The 18,152-nt window shown below is 44.7% G+C and overlaps 1 protein-coding gene across 1 annotated transcript in view; it reads right to left on the bottom strand.

The window, feature by feature from the left end:
- STAG1 (STAG1 cohesin complex component) overlaps positions 1 to 18,152 on the bottom strand; it is a 168,790-nt gene that overhangs the window by 8,747 nt on the left and 141,891 nt on the right. The window contains exons 23-29 of the mRNA XM_082288099.1: positions 11,967 to 12,059; positions 9,259 to 9,433; positions 8,362 to 8,501; positions 6,649 to 6,750; positions 5,040 to 5,188; positions 3,931 to 4,059; positions 364 to 569 (exon numbers count right to left, since the gene is read on the bottom strand). Of these exons, the coding sequence (XP_082144225.1) occupies positions 364 to 569; positions 3,931 to 4,059; positions 5,040 to 5,188; positions 6,649 to 6,750; positions 8,362 to 8,501; positions 9,259 to 9,433; positions 11,967 to 12,059 (994 nt within the window). The remainder of the gene's footprint in view (positions 1 to 363; positions 570 to 3,930; positions 4,060 to 5,039; positions 5,189 to 6,648; positions 6,751 to 8,361; positions 8,502 to 9,258; positions 9,434 to 11,966; positions 12,060 to 18,152) is intronic.

The raw sequence follows: 18,152 nt of genomic DNA, 5'->3' as shown, positions 1-18,152 counted from the left end.
CAACAGAGATCTGTTACCAGAATTTCTGCCTGGAATCTGCTCCAAACCCCTGAGAATTAACAACTGCCCAGAGGGAAGCACGGGCAGAAACCCAGCAGTGAGAAAGAGCAGGTAACTCCACAAATGCCTCTTCCAGCAGCAGTAAGAGCTTTTAACAGTTCTGATTGCCAGTTTTGGTCAAGACAAACAAGAACAGCGGGTTGTGGTGGTGTTTCCTCTAAAGACACGCCCAGGTCTCACAGAACCTGCAGAACAGATGCCTTGGTTCTGCCACATCCAGAACGTATCCCATATTCCCACATGAGCTGCTAAACCCCCCTCTCCTGAGTGTCCAGAACACCAAAGCCCTGTGCCCACACCAACCTTCCACTCTCTTTTTGTGCAGGGGGGGTCGGCCCTTCTTGTTCCTGACGGAGGAGGCCTTGCTGCTGCTGCTGCCGCTGTTGACGGACATCCTGTCGTCCTCGCCGCCCGTCACCAGCGAGTTCCGGTACGAGATCAGCGGCAGCCAAACGTCCTCTCTCCTCTCCATCATCTGCTCTGTCAGGAACTTCTCCAAGTAGGTGTGCCTGGAGAGGAGAGACAGGGGGTACAGAGGTGCAGGCCCTACAGACACCTGGATGTGGCCACTGTGTGAGAGCCAGTGCTGCGAGGATGCAGGAGGATGTCCTTTGGCATCCTGGAACACGAGGGACGGGTGAGCCAAATGCTAGCATTTGTTTTTCCATTAAAAATCTGAAGACCTGGTCCAGTGCCATGAGAAGTGCAATGCACACGTGTTAACTCAAAGGAGGAACCAACAACTCCCTCCTGCTATGGAGGGCACAGGAACTGTTTTCTTTTTCCATCGATTATTTAACTATGGAATTAGAAGTAATCTCGAAAATGAACATGCAAATCTACATAAATGTGATTCTAACGAGTTTCAGGCTGCAGAGCCAAACATTCAGAAGTTTGGTAAGAGAACTCAGGTACTTCAGCATCACTTCCTGCACCCCTCAGCCACAATTCCCTTTAATACCACCCTTGCCATGTTGCCAGCACTGGGAGTCAACTCCACATATTCCACATGGAAAGGCATTTCCCTGTCAGCTCATGGCAGCTCGGAGTTGTTACACAGCCCAGCTCCAGAACAGGCCCAGGAGCCACCCTGCTCATGCCAGGGTTACAATCTCATCATTTTTTGAGTCAATGAATGGCATAACTTTGTTCAAGAAACAGCAGGTTCCTGTCTACTGTTTTACTGAATATTGTGAATGCTTCCTCCTTCCCCTTTTCATGTGCATACTAACTCCCAAAGCTGGCACTAATGGGAAATTCTTGGTGTATTCTCTATTTTACAGTACCCAGCCATGCCACCTGAGTGCTTCATGGCTTTAGAGAATCTACCTGCAGAAGAGTCTTGGAAAGTAAGAAGTTTTTCTGCCTCCAGTTTGTATTTACAGAACCAGATTGCATGTTTATGGCCAAATTGTGAAGGAGGAAAATGACATCACTTGGGAGTTCTTTACTGCCCGGATGCCGAAATTGAGACATCTTTTGCTCAGCATTTTGGGGGAGCTTCACACTGACAGTTCTTATCAACTCTGAATTTCCTGAAGTGAGAACACCATGCTGAGCCTCTGCCTCATCTGACACCCACTAGCCAGTGTCCAGCCTAAGCCAGCAGTGTCTTTGAGAGAAATAAATGGAAATAAGTGCCTCCAAGGACGATCACCTCTATTCTGTCCTACGTCAGCTCCTCAGGATTTCTCTGCCTCTATCTGCCTTGTGGGTTTGTAACAGAGTGTTAGTACAACTTTTTTTCTTCAGCTGTAGGAGTCTGGCACCTTACATGAACAGTTTTATATGAAATCCATAGATTTGAATAAATCCATAAATGGCTATCACCAGTGCTGAAGGTTACTCATAAAATGAGCAGCCAGATTAACAGGCTAGGAAAACGAAATTAAATCAGTGTTGCTGCTTCACTCCCAAACTGGAAGCTTCTCCCTTTTCTCACCCCAGAGAAAAAAGCCAGGAGCTCAGCAGAAGGAAGGAGGAGCCCTGTGGAACAGCAGCGTGTGCTGGACCCTGCTGGGGAGGGTGTTCTGGAGCAAGGCCCTGACACCTGCAGGCTCTGGGGTGGATGGTTTGGGGGTTGAGGCAGGGAAGCCAAGCTGGAGAACCTGGGCAGCCAGGCAGCCACGTGCTCCTGAGACTGTGAGGGCTGCTCACAAGAGTCCATTGCTGAGTTTGGGGAGGGCCCCTGGGCAGGGAGGGAGGGAAGTGATCCTGAACATGGGACTTCTCCAGCAGATGGTGGTCATGGACCTTCCTGCACACAGGCAGCCCCTATGGAGGGGGAGAGGTCCCTGTGGATTGGAGGAGCTACAGAGAAGGGCAAATCCAGCATTCCAGTCCTGTCCTGCCAGTGGAGCACTCTGGGCAGAAGTGGAGCCACCTCCACGGAATCCTCACGTGTCAGCAAGTTGTGCTGACCCTCCTCGTGGTCACTACAGCCTGGGGGGTCTGGGGCAGGGCTGAACTCATCCCAACACAGCAGTCTGGCACAGATCAGATAAATCAGGCCCTAACAGACCTATTTCTTTTCATGATCTTCAGATTCAGCTGAGGTCAATACTCAGGTACAGATATTCCACCACACCAACCCTTACAGGCCTGCACGAGCAGCCACTGGTTGTGTATGTGGGCAGGGGAACCTTTGAGAAAGAATTTAAATGGCAGCATGGAAGGTGAAGGAACAAAATGTCCCAAAGAACTGAATTTCACTCAGAGGCTCAGGTTAACAGAAGCTGGCAGGGACAGTATGATGTAACTTTAAATGTCAGACACTGGAACTTGTGGAAGGGATGACTCTACAGAAAGGCTAAACTTCACTAAATTCAATAGGAAACAGGCCAGTGGCACCTAGACCACCATGCAGGAGAATCTACAGTTCAGCTAGGAAGACAAGCCATAAAATCCTGTTATCCTTAAGTCCTGTCCTGAAGAACAGGATAGAGGCTGAGAAGATTCCAGGATATAACAATGAAGAGCAGATGCACAAACAGAGTGCCAAGACAGCCCAACTGGATCATTCCATTCCCCAGCTCGTTTAACTATTTGTCCTCAGTGTTTGCTGAATTGAGAAATTATTGCTACAATAAAAAAGTGAAATTGGTTCAAGTGTGTACACATTAAAAATTATACAGAGTTAACCAAGCTGCATTTCTTATTACACAGATAAAGCTGTCATGTTCATAGTTGTTAGCCCTAACAGAAAAGTCCTTTAAAAGCAATCTCTTCACAAGAAAACATCTGTCAAACCCTCACAGCAAGGTCTGACAGGAAGACTCAGTTGAGGTCATTCCAGTTGATCTTTCTGACTAACACTCATTGTGGTCACAGAGTTGACTGGAAAGACACCTATAACCATAAACCAGCAGATCTGGCAACTGCAGTTTTTAACTGGTCCTAAGTTATTCAGTGAATTCAGTTCCACACTGGGCACACAGTGCTTGGCTGATGTTTGACTGAAGTCCTCTTCCAATACATTGAAAGAAACAACAAATACAGGTTTACCATTCATGTAAATATAGGACAGAAACAGCTGTTACTGCAGTGGTGACAGCCTGTCAATTCCCTGCACTGCTGATGTTTCACTTCTTCTAGCCTAAAAACACACATTTTATTTTCAATACCCCATAGGCAATTTTAAACAACATTATTCTGGGAGGTCTCAAACTCACCTCGTTAGTGGGTCTGATTTTCCTTTTCTCATTTTTGAAATTACTTTAAAACATGAAAGGATGAGTAAGTGTGTATGTGAAATGCCTCACAGGGACTTTCTGCAGCCCCTGTTAGACTGCAGAAACCTCCAAGGAGAGAGCTGAAACCTACACTGCAGGGATTAGCAGAGCCCAGGGAAGAACACAGAGCATCACTTACACAGTCTTCTTGTCCTGTCGCAGGAGCTTGGAAGAAAATTCACTAAGCACTTCGAGGAAAGCAAGGTTAGGAGGTGGATAGTCTTGTCCTTTCTGATTCTGGTATTTGAAGGCAAATTCTATGCCATCTCTACAGTACAAAAATATTAACATGTTCAGACATTTGCAACAAAAAAAACCCCAACAAAACCCACCCCAAAAATCAAACAAGTTGCCCCAGATCTGAGCTGTGATGAAATTGTTTGCATCCTCAGATCCCACCACGATGTCTTTCCCCATTACTAGCAAACAGCTGCTCTTGGACAAAGGGGAATGTAGAGTTCCCTTGGATTTGAGAGGCCCCCTGCAGATCAGCACGTGGCCAGTCCCTGCAAGAAGGAACTGGCCCAGTGTGGGCACTGAGCAGGTGCAGCCCCGGGGGCAGGAGCTCCATGGAATTTGTCAGATCAAAGAGGAGCCAACCTCTGCAGCCAGAGCAGGGACACACTCGGTTCTGCTTTGCCATCTGTGGCTAAAGAGAACACTCTCCCCTCCCTCACCCAGCAAGGCAAGAGTGTCCTCTGGCTCCTGCCTGCCTGGGGACAGTGCCCAGGGCATCCTGAGCGAGCCTTGCTGGTCTTGGTCTCCAGGACTGAGTCTCTGAGACAGCAAACCTTAGCACTTGAACTTTTTTATGGCATGGCAAAGTCATAATTTAAATTTAGCAGAACCTTTCTACACTTTTCTATGCAGCAGTTGCATAAAAAGTTCCACCCACTTTAGAAGATTTCCAAAATATTTTTGGAGTATCTTTTTATAAAAGCCTTTGATTCCTCCCGAATCCACAGTGGTGTGGAACAAAGAACCATCCTCAGCTGTAAGACACAACCCACACAAGCTTTACCTGAGATAAACAAACATAGCCATGCCAATAAATTCCAAGAAATAATTAGGTAGCGGCCAGTTTGTTTCCTTTCTGCCTACATACATGTAAACCCCTCCATTTAAACTAGAAAAGAATATATAATTATTCCATGGCCTGTTGAGATTATGTACCTTTAGAAAGGAAATGCTGAACAGGAGTTTTAATCTGAAGTAATATAAAAATCTGGTTTATTTACCACCACTCACTTGTGCAGTGTGGCCACGGCCTCTCTTGTCTTGATCTGATCCAAGCCAAAAGTGAGGGCGAACCGCCGGGCCAGCTCCTTAATGCCACTGACATGGGCAGATGTCCTGTCCAGGTTGGGACCTTGCTCCTGAACAAGCTCATTGAACAGCTGCAGAGAGTTCAGAGGTTCACATCTGTGAGCTGGGAAACACTTCTATTGAGAGAAACTTGGTTTCTAAACCTGCTCCATCTGAGAGCGGCCTTTGCGATGACTTTTTGCACTGAGCCATAACCGAGCCCCTGTCACTTGCCAGAATTTCTTCTGTCCCACTGCTGTTTGCCAGCTGTCCCCCACCTAGGACTTGTGTGGAGTTATTTTGGTGGAATTCTGCACCCACCTTCCCTGAATTCCATCTGTTGTTCTCCCAGCCCACCGAGCAGGTCCTGCATTCTTCGTGCTGTTCTCAAAGCACCTCCATCACCCATCAGATCAGGCGGTGCTTTGAATTCCAGCAAACAGCCTCAGTGCCTGTTTGCCCAGCACTGCTGCCCCTAAGGCCCTCTCAGCACAGTACTGAAGGGCCCAGTGCTTTTCCAGCCAGTTCCACCTCTCCTGGCACTGCCATTTACACCCCATCTCCCTCACTGGTTGCTGAGAGTATCCTGGCAGTCAGTGCCAGTGACAATATTAAATCAGGCTGCATTACAGCGACTGCTTCTCTCATCTCCACAGGCTCTGTTACCATATAATTAACGATAGCAGCTTAATTTGACAGGATTCCTCCTTGGCAAATCCACACTGACTGCTACCTATCACTGAGGCACTTGCAAAGAGCTCCTCTCATTATTTTTTTCATGGAATTTTGTCAGCCTGACTGATCCGTGGCACCTGCTTCCTCCTCTCCAAGTTTTACAGACAGGGGCTGCTTTGACACTCCTGATTCTTCTGGAAGTACATCTGTTCTCCTCAGGTTTGCACAGATATCTCTCAGCTTCCAGATTGCTACAGGAAATCCCTTAGGAACGAATTTTGGGAGGCCCAGCTCATCTGAGAGCATCTAATTCATAGAAGTGATTTCTCTGGGCAATGCCTATAGCTGGTACTTCAAGGGCCTAAGTGGTATTTAGTGCACTTTGTGCTGTTGGCTGATGGATTTCATCACCAGGCAGTAATTTACAGTTGATGTAAAGCAAATTTTTCAGGGGAAGAACATATCTAACAGTATTGGAAGACTTAATTAGCTTGAAATTTGAAAAATTCACCAGTATTTAGACAAAGTATAAAGAAGATGCATTACTTCAGCTAGGAAGAAAAAGCCATCCTAATTCTTCTTGTTGACTCAGGATCAATAAACAAATGCCACCAATTGGCTTGGACCAAACTGCCTCCAAGGCTCTTCCCTCCCTCCCTTCCATTTTTACCTGCCCAACCCTTGCCAGTGTGGGCCTGTGGAGACAGAGATTAAGGAGACAAAGGAGCAGTGAGAGCCTGAACTGGGGAGCAGGAAAATGAAGATAATGTCCTAAGGAAGTGCAGCATTTCTGCCTCCCTGTAAAGGGCACCAGAGGAAATCCTGGCCAGAGCTTTTTACAGTGAGGCATTTCTGACAGAAAAATCAATGCTCTTACCTGTTGCAAACTGAGAATGAGTGTCTTTGCACACTGGATTTTATCAATTTGCCTGGTTTTGCTCAGGGTTTCCTTAATGATATCTCCATAGTCATTGTAGTACTAAAAAGAAAAGTGAAAAAACCCCCCTTTAAATCAAACCTCTTTCTTACAGTTTTCCCAAGAGAAAGATTACTTGTAATTCTTGATTTCAAAAGGCAGCAATTGCTCAAATCCAGACTTCTGCTGTGAGTGGGGGGCAACATTTCAGTATCAAAACTTAAACTGAACCCTGTGATAAGGTAGGGAACTTCTGTATTTATTATCTTTTGTAACAGATACATTGAAAACCAAACAAAAGAACGTTTCCTGCCCCAAACTAAGCCCTTGATGGAAGTGACCCATGGCTGCCAATTCTAAGCAACAACATGACATTGATCCAGCACCCCCTTCAAGAAGCAGGTGTGAACAACACCAGCACAGAGGTGTGTGCTCCTTGTACACTGAGGGGAAAGGAATTCACTCAAGGCAGAAAGTGGAGCAAGGAATGAGTCAGCATGAAGTGCTGATTCTCTTTCTGTTAACAGAATGGCTGCTGAAAGCCACAGCCTATGGTGCTGCCCATCTGGGTACAAAAGCTGTATTAGCATTACAAATTCCAGGCTGACAGTATTTTTTTTCCCAGCAGTATTCTTTCAGGCTGCATTTGCAGTCACTTATTTTCATTCCCTCTGAAATATTGCTTTTGCCTTCTCTGGTACTAATTTAAATACAATTTCTCTCCCTCTCCCCCAGTTTTAACAGAAGGAGAGGAGAGGAGAAGCCCAGCCTAGAGCAGCAGGGAGGGAACTCACCTGCATGGTGACAGCTTCAGTTTCAAACTCCCACTCTGGCAAACAATCCCTAAGCAAGACTAACCCTGACTGATGGTCCTGGGGACTTCATTGTACTGTGTGTGCCTGATCACCAGCAGAATTCCAAGTTACACCCTTTACATTCCACATCAACATCTCAAACAGTGCCTAGAGTAAAGGACCTGCTCCCTGCTCTGTCTGCCAGCTCTTCCCCCTGGATTGTCACCTCTGTGATGACCAATCCCCCACAGGGACAGGTGGGACAGGACCTGAGGGGTCAGTGGCAGGACTGCTCTGGCAGGCAAACTCCCACGTACAGGGGCAGCAGCAGCTGAGGTCCTTCTGACCTTCACTGGGCCTAAAAGCTCTGTGGAAGCAGTGAAAGTTGAGAGATACTCAGTTACCACAGACCCACCGACAGCACAAGCACACAGAGCTGTTTTTTCCTGCTGTCCTGTTTGAACCAATCTCCTCTCACAAGAACCCTGCTGCCCCATGGCAAGCACCGAGCCTGGGAGATTGCCAGTGGAACATGACATGGAACAGGTAACTTAGTGGGGATTCTAGAAATGAATCTCAGGAGCAGTGTAAGAAACTCTCTGTGGAGTGGAGCCTCTCTGAAATACTCAGCACCTCAGGACCAGCTTTTGGTGCTGCCTTAAATAAAGCACATGTGCTATAAAGAGAGTGAGGTCAGTGCTTGCTGCTGCTCAGTGCCAGGCGTCATTTAGAAAGGAGAAAGTACTACAAAGGATCAAATAAAGCTGAAAAAGCTCTCAGGAGAGTTTGGGCTGTAACCACAGCCCTGGCAGGGATGGCAGGAGAGGCCCTGACACTGCAGACTGGGCTCAGTCAGGACAGGAGGATGCACGAGCTGTACCTTCATATAGTGTTTGAAGATATCTGCTGCTGCATGCATGTCCACAATGTCATAAATTATCAGCTTGCTAAAGGCAGCCAGAAGGTTTCTTCTCTTATGTAAAGCTTCTATTTTGTTGGCTTCATCTTCTTCATCTCCCTCTGAAAGCATCATCAACAATAGAATGTCTGTAAGTAACTGTTAAGTCCTAAAACAACGTTATCAAAAGGGAGCTTTTATAAAAAAATCAATTCTTGAACATGGAGCAAGAAGGATTGGTGGAGAAGAAGCTAAAATGAAACGTGGTAATTCTTGAATCCTGCCTACTTCAAAACTTCCAGGGAAGTTTAGGAACATGACACACCACTGACCAAGGCTGCTGACCATAGTCCTGAGGAGATTCTGAGTATAATCCACACAGAACTGAGTGATTTATTTCCTTTACCCTGTGAAAGGCCACAGAGAACACTTGCTGAATGCTCTTGCTTAACTTTGCAAATGCAGGACATTCAGAGAGGCTCCATTAACATGACTAAGCTATAAATATTTAACAAAAGAAAAATTAGAAGCACCAGCACTTCTGCATGCCTTGGATTTTCAGATGTGCAATCAATGGCTCTGAACAACAGGAAGTAAAATCCAGTTGTAAGGAGCACTAACATTGAATGGCAATGCCATAAGTGTTAAGTCCCTATGTAAGACTTCACTCTGTGAATGAAAAATAAACTACATAGATAAAGTCTTAAATATAGTTATCATATAATAAAATCATATTCCACAACTTATATAAGAAACATTCAGAGCAGAGACCTTCCAAAAATAAAGTAGGAATACTTCTGGAAACATCTGATGAAACTGATCAGAAAATTCTATTTTCTCCTTTCTTCTGCATCTGTTATGAAAAGAAGTTAAACATACCCATGCTCTGATTTTCATCATCTTGGTCAATAAACACATGGTCCATCACAAAACTGAGCAGTTCTGACTGGAGGCCTGAGTCTGGATTGAACACCAAAGGCTGGAGCCCTTCTCGACCTCCCGTCATCAGCTGGTGACTAAAAATCATCAGGAGATCACAGAGCAGCATGAAAGCCTGAAAGGCAAAAGAGAATGAATGCAGTGAACAGTCAAGTAAGGAAAATATAAAATACCATTGATCAAATTTCCAGATATCCCCTGCTATTCTTAAACAGCTCCTTAAGCTGCTCCCTTGTTCGAGTGCTGGGAAAGTTCCATAAGGGTTTCCTCTAATTTGGAATGCTGTGCCTTTGGTTCCTAGCTCAGGAACTGTGGTTATTACCTTCTCCATGCCCTGGATGATTCATATTAAGCTTCCTTTTCTTCTCTACGGAAAGAACTCTAAATCTACCTCTGATCCAAGGCCTGCAGCCAAATTTGTAGTAAAGAGAACACACCTCTTTTGATAAACAAAAATCAAGCAAGTGAAAACATGAACAATACTGAGGGGAAATTCAAGCTGAGTCCCTGTCAGACCCCAAAAATACAGACAAAAAGCCACAGCAAGGAAATTCCTGCAGAATTTCATCAACAACTCTTGCAAAAAAAGAACCAAGTTTGTCTGCACAGCTTTCAAATCCAGACAAAAGCCAACCTGGGCAGAACTGTCCATTACTTATGCTCATTACTATCATACCCTCATTACCTGAGACTGGAAAGAAGGCAGTTGTCACTACCTTCCTTTCTTCCAAGGGCTCATTCCTGCATGGCAATAACACTGTTTTGCCTTCAAAGTGCTTTTGTTGGGGTGTCACAGCCAGCATCTGATCACATTCAGCACCTTTCAGAGGCCTTTTTCATCATAGCTTCTCTATTTTTATCTCAGGTTCTGAAAACTTTACAAACTTCCAAAATAAAATCTCTAAGTGCTGAACTTCCCAGTGGCTCCCTTATTTCTTGGGGTATGTTATAAAATCTGAATAAGCTACACTCAGGCAAGAACAGATGCAAATCATTGTAAACTGTGTTCTGCTGAGACCTCGGGAACAAATGTTGCTATCTGGGATTTTTCTCCCCTTGATCCAAAAGGCTGTGATTCATTCCAGTGATGATCTCACCTGCTCTAAACTCCCTTGATACTCAATAGAACTGAAGCTCTTCCTAATGCAGACCTCCAAAAAGGAGCAGATGAGTAATGCACTGCCAATGCTGAGTTCTGTCCAATATAAAGGCAGCAGTGGACTCAGTCAAAGGATTATTTATTTCCCTCAAACACTCATGGAAAAGTTGAAATGTTTCAGTCCTGTTTCTCGAAATACTTAATACATTTCTCCTTCCTTTGATATGGACATCAACTTTGTCTGGAAAGAATGTCTGGAGTAAGGATCAAGTATGGTAGGGAGACAATCCAACCTGCACAAAATTCTCAAAAAAATCCAGTAGAACAAGGAGGAAGTAGCAGTCCTGCACACACAGAAATACACTTTTTAAGGAAGAAAATGAGAGCAAATCATACAAGAGTCAGCTGAAAGGGCTCCCTGGAGTCTCCAGTCCAGCCTACTCTGCCTGGGACACTCGCTCTCTCTGGGCCTGGTTGGGCCTGGGTTTGTCTGGCTGAGGCTTGAAAACTTCCCAGAACTGGGAACTGCAAAGGAGCTTCTGAAGAAAGTTTAAATTATCAATGCAAAAACCATTGTGGCCACTGTAAGAAGAGAACAAACCCATGTCAAAACACCCCAAGAACAAACCCACTGCAGGAATGGGAAGGAACATTTGCCACTTGCTGAGGCAGGAAGGATGTCAGGTCCAGCTCGAGCTGGAAGGGAGGCCTTTGCAAGAAGCTAGAAGGTGTTTTCACATTATGTAATATTAATAACAATATGCCAGGAGTAACTACTCTGAATATTAAAAAACAATTACTAAAGTAAAATCTGCTGGAAGCCAATGGCACACAAGTCTGTTAGAAATGCATAAACTACTGACATCTCTGAGCATTTAATGTTTATATTTAGCAAACTGCAGAACAGAGAGTAAACGCCAAGCAGAGCTATCTTTCAAAGAAATAAAACTGCCTTTTAAGAAGTATTATCTTTTAAATACCACAGGCAAAAAACCACAAGCCAGTTACTAATTATAGTCTTTGCAAAATCTGGGGGGGTCTGATAGAAATGCCATTTGTAGACAAATAAAATGTCATTGACATAAATCAGTGTATAGTCACATAACCTCAGCTAACAAACCAGCTGTTGTGTCCTGAAGAGACAGACTAAATTACTTCAACAAACCCTTTGATTCAATGGAAAAAAATCCAGAAGGATTCAGCCCATTTGAGGTCTCACTCTCCAAAAGTGCCTATTTCCATCTTTTAATCCAGTGTCTACAGGAAGAGTCTTTCATTTGAGGTGACTGAGTTGGATGCCTGAAGTCATGAGGGCTGGAAATGAGCCTGAGCATCCAGGTAATCCCTCCTTACTGTTAATCAAGTTAATTTGCCATGAGCTGTGCTTTGGAAGTGCTGTTAATACAGCTGCTCTTCTGGGCTGTTTGTTCAGGTTTATTTAGACAGGAGCACAGATGATTTTACTTTAAGTTTGATGTAGTGTTGTCTTGAGTTTTACTACAATTTAACACTCACACTTTTCTAAGAGCATGACAGACATTTCCTTTACCTGTTCTTTGACTGGAGTGTTGACATTTGATAGACACTGCTGGCAGACAGCCAGGAAGGATTTCACAGTTTTCCTCAATACCAACAAGTCCTCCTGGAATAAAGATTAAAAAAGAAAATATATAAAAATTAACAAGAGGTTTCTAGGAGGAAGCAAAATAAAGAAATGGTGATGATTTCATACATTCAACAAGCAGCTGTGAAAGAAATAAGCTATTCACAGAGAACACACACACAAACAGTTCCTCGGTTTTATGGTGATGATGAACCAATCACTGAGAAGAAAACCAGAACCCCAAATTAAATGAAATGAGATGAATTCACAGCAGGATGGCTGGCCCATGCTCTGCAGACCTCCCCCCAGGACAGCTCTATCAGCTTCCACATGAAGAGAGAACGTCCTGCAGAACAACTTCCAAGCAACTGTGAAGAGCCTACATAATGCACATGCAGTGTTTTCCCTGCTGAAATGTTTTACTGATGCTGCCTGTTCAGCCCATGTGTCTCAGTTCTGGTTTTAGCTTTTCCTATGCTTCCTGCCACGAGCTCTCGTTGTCCTGTGTTTACTGCAGAGCCTTTTTGTGCTCCATCTGTTCTCCCTGTGCTGGTTCACAGCACGAGGCAGGACTGCCAGCGTACCCGAGCACCCGGAGTGCTCCCAAAGCCCTGAACCTCTCCCCATTTCCAGTGGAGTGAGTGGGATTTGCTGATATGGACACTGAAGGTCTGTGCACTCCTCACCTTCCTGTTCCTGAGCAGTTTTTCTCTGATGATGCAGCCATGGCTCCTGGTGCCACTGTGCCTTTACAGAATCTGTAACACAGCTCTGCTCTGTTCTAATCCACAACTTGCCACTGATCACCCCTCTTTTATCCTGGATATAAGCCTTCCATCTGGCAGCATTAAGATGCCTCTTTTTTAAAATTTTAAATTGTATTTTGTTCACCAGTTGATCTATATCACCCCCAATTTCAGTGCCTTCCCAGATGACTGATAAAAATGACCCCATTTTCAGCAGAGAGCAGATCTCTCCTGGAATGCATCAGAAACGATTCCATTGTGTGAGCCTTGCTCACCTACACATTTTCTTTAATATATGGATCAGTTTTGAGCCATTGAATATGAAAAATCCAAGCATGCACCTGAAATGCAACGTGGTATTAATGTCTTACAGACACTGGTGTTCCAATTGGTTTTCTTCTCAGTCAAAACTGCCATCTTCTCAACAACAAATTGATGTGTTTCTCCCAGTCTTAGCTCTTGGCCCTTCAGCCTTGTACCAACTGTGTTTTCTATCTCCCACTCCAAGATTCTACCTAGGACTGATGCCAGGCTTATCAGTTCACTGTTACACAATCACCTGATTTACTCCTTTAAACACTGGGATTACAATCACTTTCATGATTTCTGCTTTCTATCACAATTACCTTCCCTTTAGATGTTCATGAATTCAACGGAGAAACTAAAACCTGTGAAAATACCCACCTACAGGTTAAAAAGGGAATGAGTGTGTCTCCCATTTTTCTTTCTGTCAAAGTGACTAACAGACAGGTACACAGTATTTATTACCCTCTCTCCTGACAGCACAGCATGATAGAGATTCATGTTGAAAAGTTACAGACAGCAGGAGAAAGCCCAACTGAACAGTGCAACGGAGCCATCTGGAACTCTTGTGAGCTTGGAGAAAACCCCAGACTACTGCAGAGTGGGGATTTTTTTCAACAGAGAAAATGGGAACAACAAAATGAATTAGATTTCCAAGTCTTTGAGCATTCTGGGGTGCACAGCCCAGGCTCTCAGAAAAGCTGATATGAAACCATTTTACCATCCTGTTGGCTGTTAGACAAAACCACAGGGTCACAACTCTGCAATTTAACTGCTCCATGGCAGGAAGAAGAACAAGCTGCTGAGAGCAAGGACTGGAGGCTGTGCCACCACCCAAACCGAAACCAGAGGGCTCAAAAGACCCATGTGTACAATTCCACAGCTACTTCTAGCTTTAAATTAAAGCTTGTTTTTTTCCACTGAAGTAATTTTAAAACGCTGTGCATTTGCTATGTTCACCTCCCAAACCCCATCCTCTTCTCCCTAAGTGCTCACTGCTTTTTCTCTAAAGCACTTATTATTTGCTGTATTAACTTCAACTTCACAGTGTTGAAGAGCCCTCAGCTTCTAACCTGACTGTGGAACATGGTCCAACCTTTTGCACCTTTTGACTCTTTTCTTCCCTTCAGCCTTTTGTGCTTTCTGTCATCTTGCCCACATAAATATGAAGTCACCACGTTGTTCTTTAAATCCCTTTTTAGATCCCCTCCTCTCCTAAGTCCTCTGCCCACTAATCACACTCTAATAGCCCTGCATTTGCCTGCTCTGGCTGCTGCTCACTCACAACTGGCTGACCTCTGTCTTGCCTCTCAATGTTTGCTCTATTAATGCTTTGTTTTTACTGTTCTAAGTTTTAGGACCCTATTTTTCTGCAAATATTTCCTTCTCACTACACACACAGAGTGCACAGTACAATGTCCTGGGCACCTGGGACATGGCTGAAGGAATCCAGATGGAAACAAGTGTATGTTCTAATCCCCAAGTCTCCTGCCTCAGGACTCTACTTGCTCCCCCAGACTGACAGATGGGAGAACTCCAGGGGAGGAATTACCAGTTTCCTTTAGAAGCACCCTCAAACCCCTTTTCACCTGAGGAAGAGTTTTCCTCCAGGCTACAACAGGCTGCTCCCACAGGCTATGGAGGATAAGCCATCTCCCCCCAGTACAGTGCTGGTTACCCCAAAGAGCAGCAGTTGGCACCGACAGCCTGCATGGCCTCAGCCTCCTCTGAACGTGGACAGAGGGAGACCAAAGGTTAAAGCATCAGACTGGGGATATTTCGAGGCTTACACGTTTCATCCTTATCTGCTGCAACCTTCCTTTCAGTAATCAATTCAGATTTTAGACACCAAGGTGACTCCACGGGACACCCTCTTCTCCACAGGCTAGCTTAAAAAAGTGTTTTAAAATAACTCTGCCCCAACTCTCTGTTGTATTTAACTGGTGAAATCTTTGTTATTGGGCAGAGAATTTGGACTTCCTTAACAATTCAAATAATCATTAATTATCACCCTTCTGCTAAAATGTCTTTGATACATTTTTATGCTGACATCAGTCCCTTTAGCTCTGTTAACAAATGATACTGCACAGTGAGGGACAACCTGCAGAGCACCCTCCTGGTAACAGCCTGGACAAACAGGAGCTCTTTGTGTCTCAGGGAGGGGACTTCAGTAACCTGTGACCAGCTGAAGGGCAGTTTGGAATTTGTAGGTGCTCATTAACATTACAGAAGTGTCCAATATTCACTCCTGTATTCTGTAGAGCTGACAGTTATCTTGGAGATGTGCTGCACTGGCTCTAGGTCAATTATGTGCTGTTAATAAATCAGTGAGCTGACTTGATCCCAATTTGATTTAAACCACAAGGGTTGAGCTTTTCTCTGCCACAAACATGGAAGCTCCAACCCAACACACCTGGTTCAGGCAGGGAACCATGATCCAGAACATGCTCAACAGCTGTAATGTGAGGTATCCCTCGTGCAGCAATTCATGTGCCCTGCCTTGGGCACCATGCCCAGGACTGCTCCCAAACAAGGGCACTTCTCTCAGGACAGGGCTGTATTTTTGAAGAACCATCTGAACACCAGACAAAAAATAACTTCATTCCAAAATGACTCTGTTCCCAGTGTATGCTTCTGGTTGTCAAGTATGACTCCACCACAGAATCAATACAAGATACAAGAATTACCAAGCAATTCTGAACTGTAGCCAAAGAATTCACTCTGAAGGAAATCTTACCAGAATTCCCCATCCCACCTGCAAACTCCCTGCAATAAAAGGTACACCTGGATGGATGCAGAGCACACCCAAATAACAAATGTGAGACTTTCCAAGATACTTGTACCTGTTTCCACCTTTTATTCCCATACTTACAACTCCAAAGTGTTCATAAACCTCACCCAGTGCATTGACTGCCTAAATGGGACCTAACGATGTGAAACAGAGCAGCTACTACTGCCAGAATGAAGTCACATAAATGACCCAGCTGGCAGCAGATGGACATTTCTTACTAATCAATTCCTCCATCTCTGATCTCTCAGCCTGGTTGTTCAAGGGGAAGCTAAAAAATCATCTTTGAAACACGAGCCTGGGAACAAAAATTCATAAATCTATGGGATACAGAAAAACAAAGACTTAAGATTAATTTTATGACATATTATAAATTCTCTTCTCTCCACTTCCTTCTTTTATCTTCCTTCCTTCCCCACTAATCCTCCTCCTAACTCTCTTACTGCCTCTCCTTTCCGTGCTCTCTCTCACCCCTCTGTAGGTACCAACAACCTTTTCCCTCCCAGTCAGAGAGTTTACCTGCTTTGTATCTAAACAGAAACCAAGCAATTGCTCTCAGCTTGTCTTTTGCTTTGTAATCTTCTGCTTTTATCTCAAACCTGAAAGGCCTATGAGTCCAAAAGCCTCCCTATGTTTTACAGCTATATCCATTGGTCTACTAAAGATGCCACTTGAGCCTACACACTATCTATCACCCCTGAGATCATTATAGATACAGCAAAGTAGCCCTAGAAACCTGCAAGGACCTACATGTTAAACTGCTGTGCCAGAAATGTTCCTGTAAAAGCCTGAATACTTCCAAAAAATACCCATGAAATACACTATTTTTCATTCTGAGGTGCCCGTGTTGATGCCTTTGTCTACCTACGCCTTGCAAGCAATGCCTTTTAATGTCTACCCATTTCCAAGCCTAAACAATGACTTAGAAACCAGCCAAGGGCAAAATGATTTCCCAATGGATGAAATGCTAGATACACTGCAGATTAGATCTATTTTCACAGTGAACAAACTAGAGTGGAAAGTTTGATAGCAAAGTGCTCCAGCCACAGCAGGTCTGTGGTTGTCTCTTTACCTTCAGCTGAGGCTGCTGCCAGGGCTTCCCTGGAACTAAGCATGCACAAAACTCATTATTTTGTAGAGGCTGGGGTGGAACCCCAAACAACAAATTGCTAAGAGTTCTCTATGTGACAGTAATTATGATTTTCATGGGGCAAGGCTTGTATTTGACATGGCCATTCTGGAGTGACCCTTCAGAGTTCTTTTCCTTTCCACTGCTATGAACTACATTATGTCTAACATGAATCACAACAGGATAGAAATACAGGAGAGATCAAAGCTATTCTGCATTCACCTCAGAAAAAGACATCTCATGCAAAGGCATCCTATTTTGAAAAAGTAGGCAAAGCCATACAGTTGCACTATGCTTGTCCACAAGAAAATCTCAGCCCGAAATAAATAAAGGTTTTTTCTCTTTCAGTTTAACTAGGCCATCATGGTCATGTTGTAACAGCAGGCACATGAATGCTTGGGCACCAAAATGCAAAGTTTGTACCATGCTCCATGCAGAGAGAGGCTGTATGTTAATCCCCAGCTGGAGGTTATGGTTAAATACATTTCTTTTGCTGTAACTGAGACACAAGAAAACATCAAACTTTTCCCCAGCAATGCTGACAGCTATCCCTGCACCACCTGAGCTCTACTGCAGCAACTTACTCTATTTTGTTCCAAAAAGTGGAGAAATGCAGTGAAGGGCGATGAGAATCTTCCCAACGCTCCTCTGGGCATCTGCCCCCAGGGCAGGCAGCAGGACAGCACTGCTGGAGTCCTCAGGAGCAGGTGAGAACCCCAGCAACGCCCAGCAGCCCAGAGCAGGTGGGAAAACTGAATTAAAGGGGTTGCAGACAGTGCCCAGGTGCTCTGAGCAGCAGGTTCCACCGGCCCCAGCAGCCCGGCTCTCCTCGCAGGGCAGCGCTGGGGGGAGATCGGCGCAAGCAGCACCCTCAGTCTGTGCTCTGAGGTGCCTCCTGCACCTCCTTCCAGGAACTCAGCCTCTCCTGTCACAGGGCCACTCCTCCCTGAGGAGAACAGTGCTGCCAGCAGAGGACTTGAGATGCTTTCCTGTGATCAGATTCTGCATTCATTTAAAACAAACGGGATGGATTCAGTTTTCTGAGTTCCAAGATGCAGTATTGTACACTACCAGCATGCTAATGAGAAAGAGGCTGAGAGGGGGAAATGGGAACAAAAGCCAGAATAAAGAATAACGATTATTCCTTTGTTTCTAGTAGCTATTTT

This window comes from Coloeus monedula (genome assembly GCF_965178545.1).
Source record: "Coloeus monedula genome assembly, chromosome: 10".
In the NCBI taxonomy this organism is placed as follows: Eukaryota; Metazoa; Chordata; class Aves; order Passeriformes; family Corvidae; genus Coloeus; species Coloeus monedula.
The sequence above is the reverse complement of the archived record's forward strand: the minus strand, read 5'-3'. Positions and strand labels throughout refer to the sequence as shown.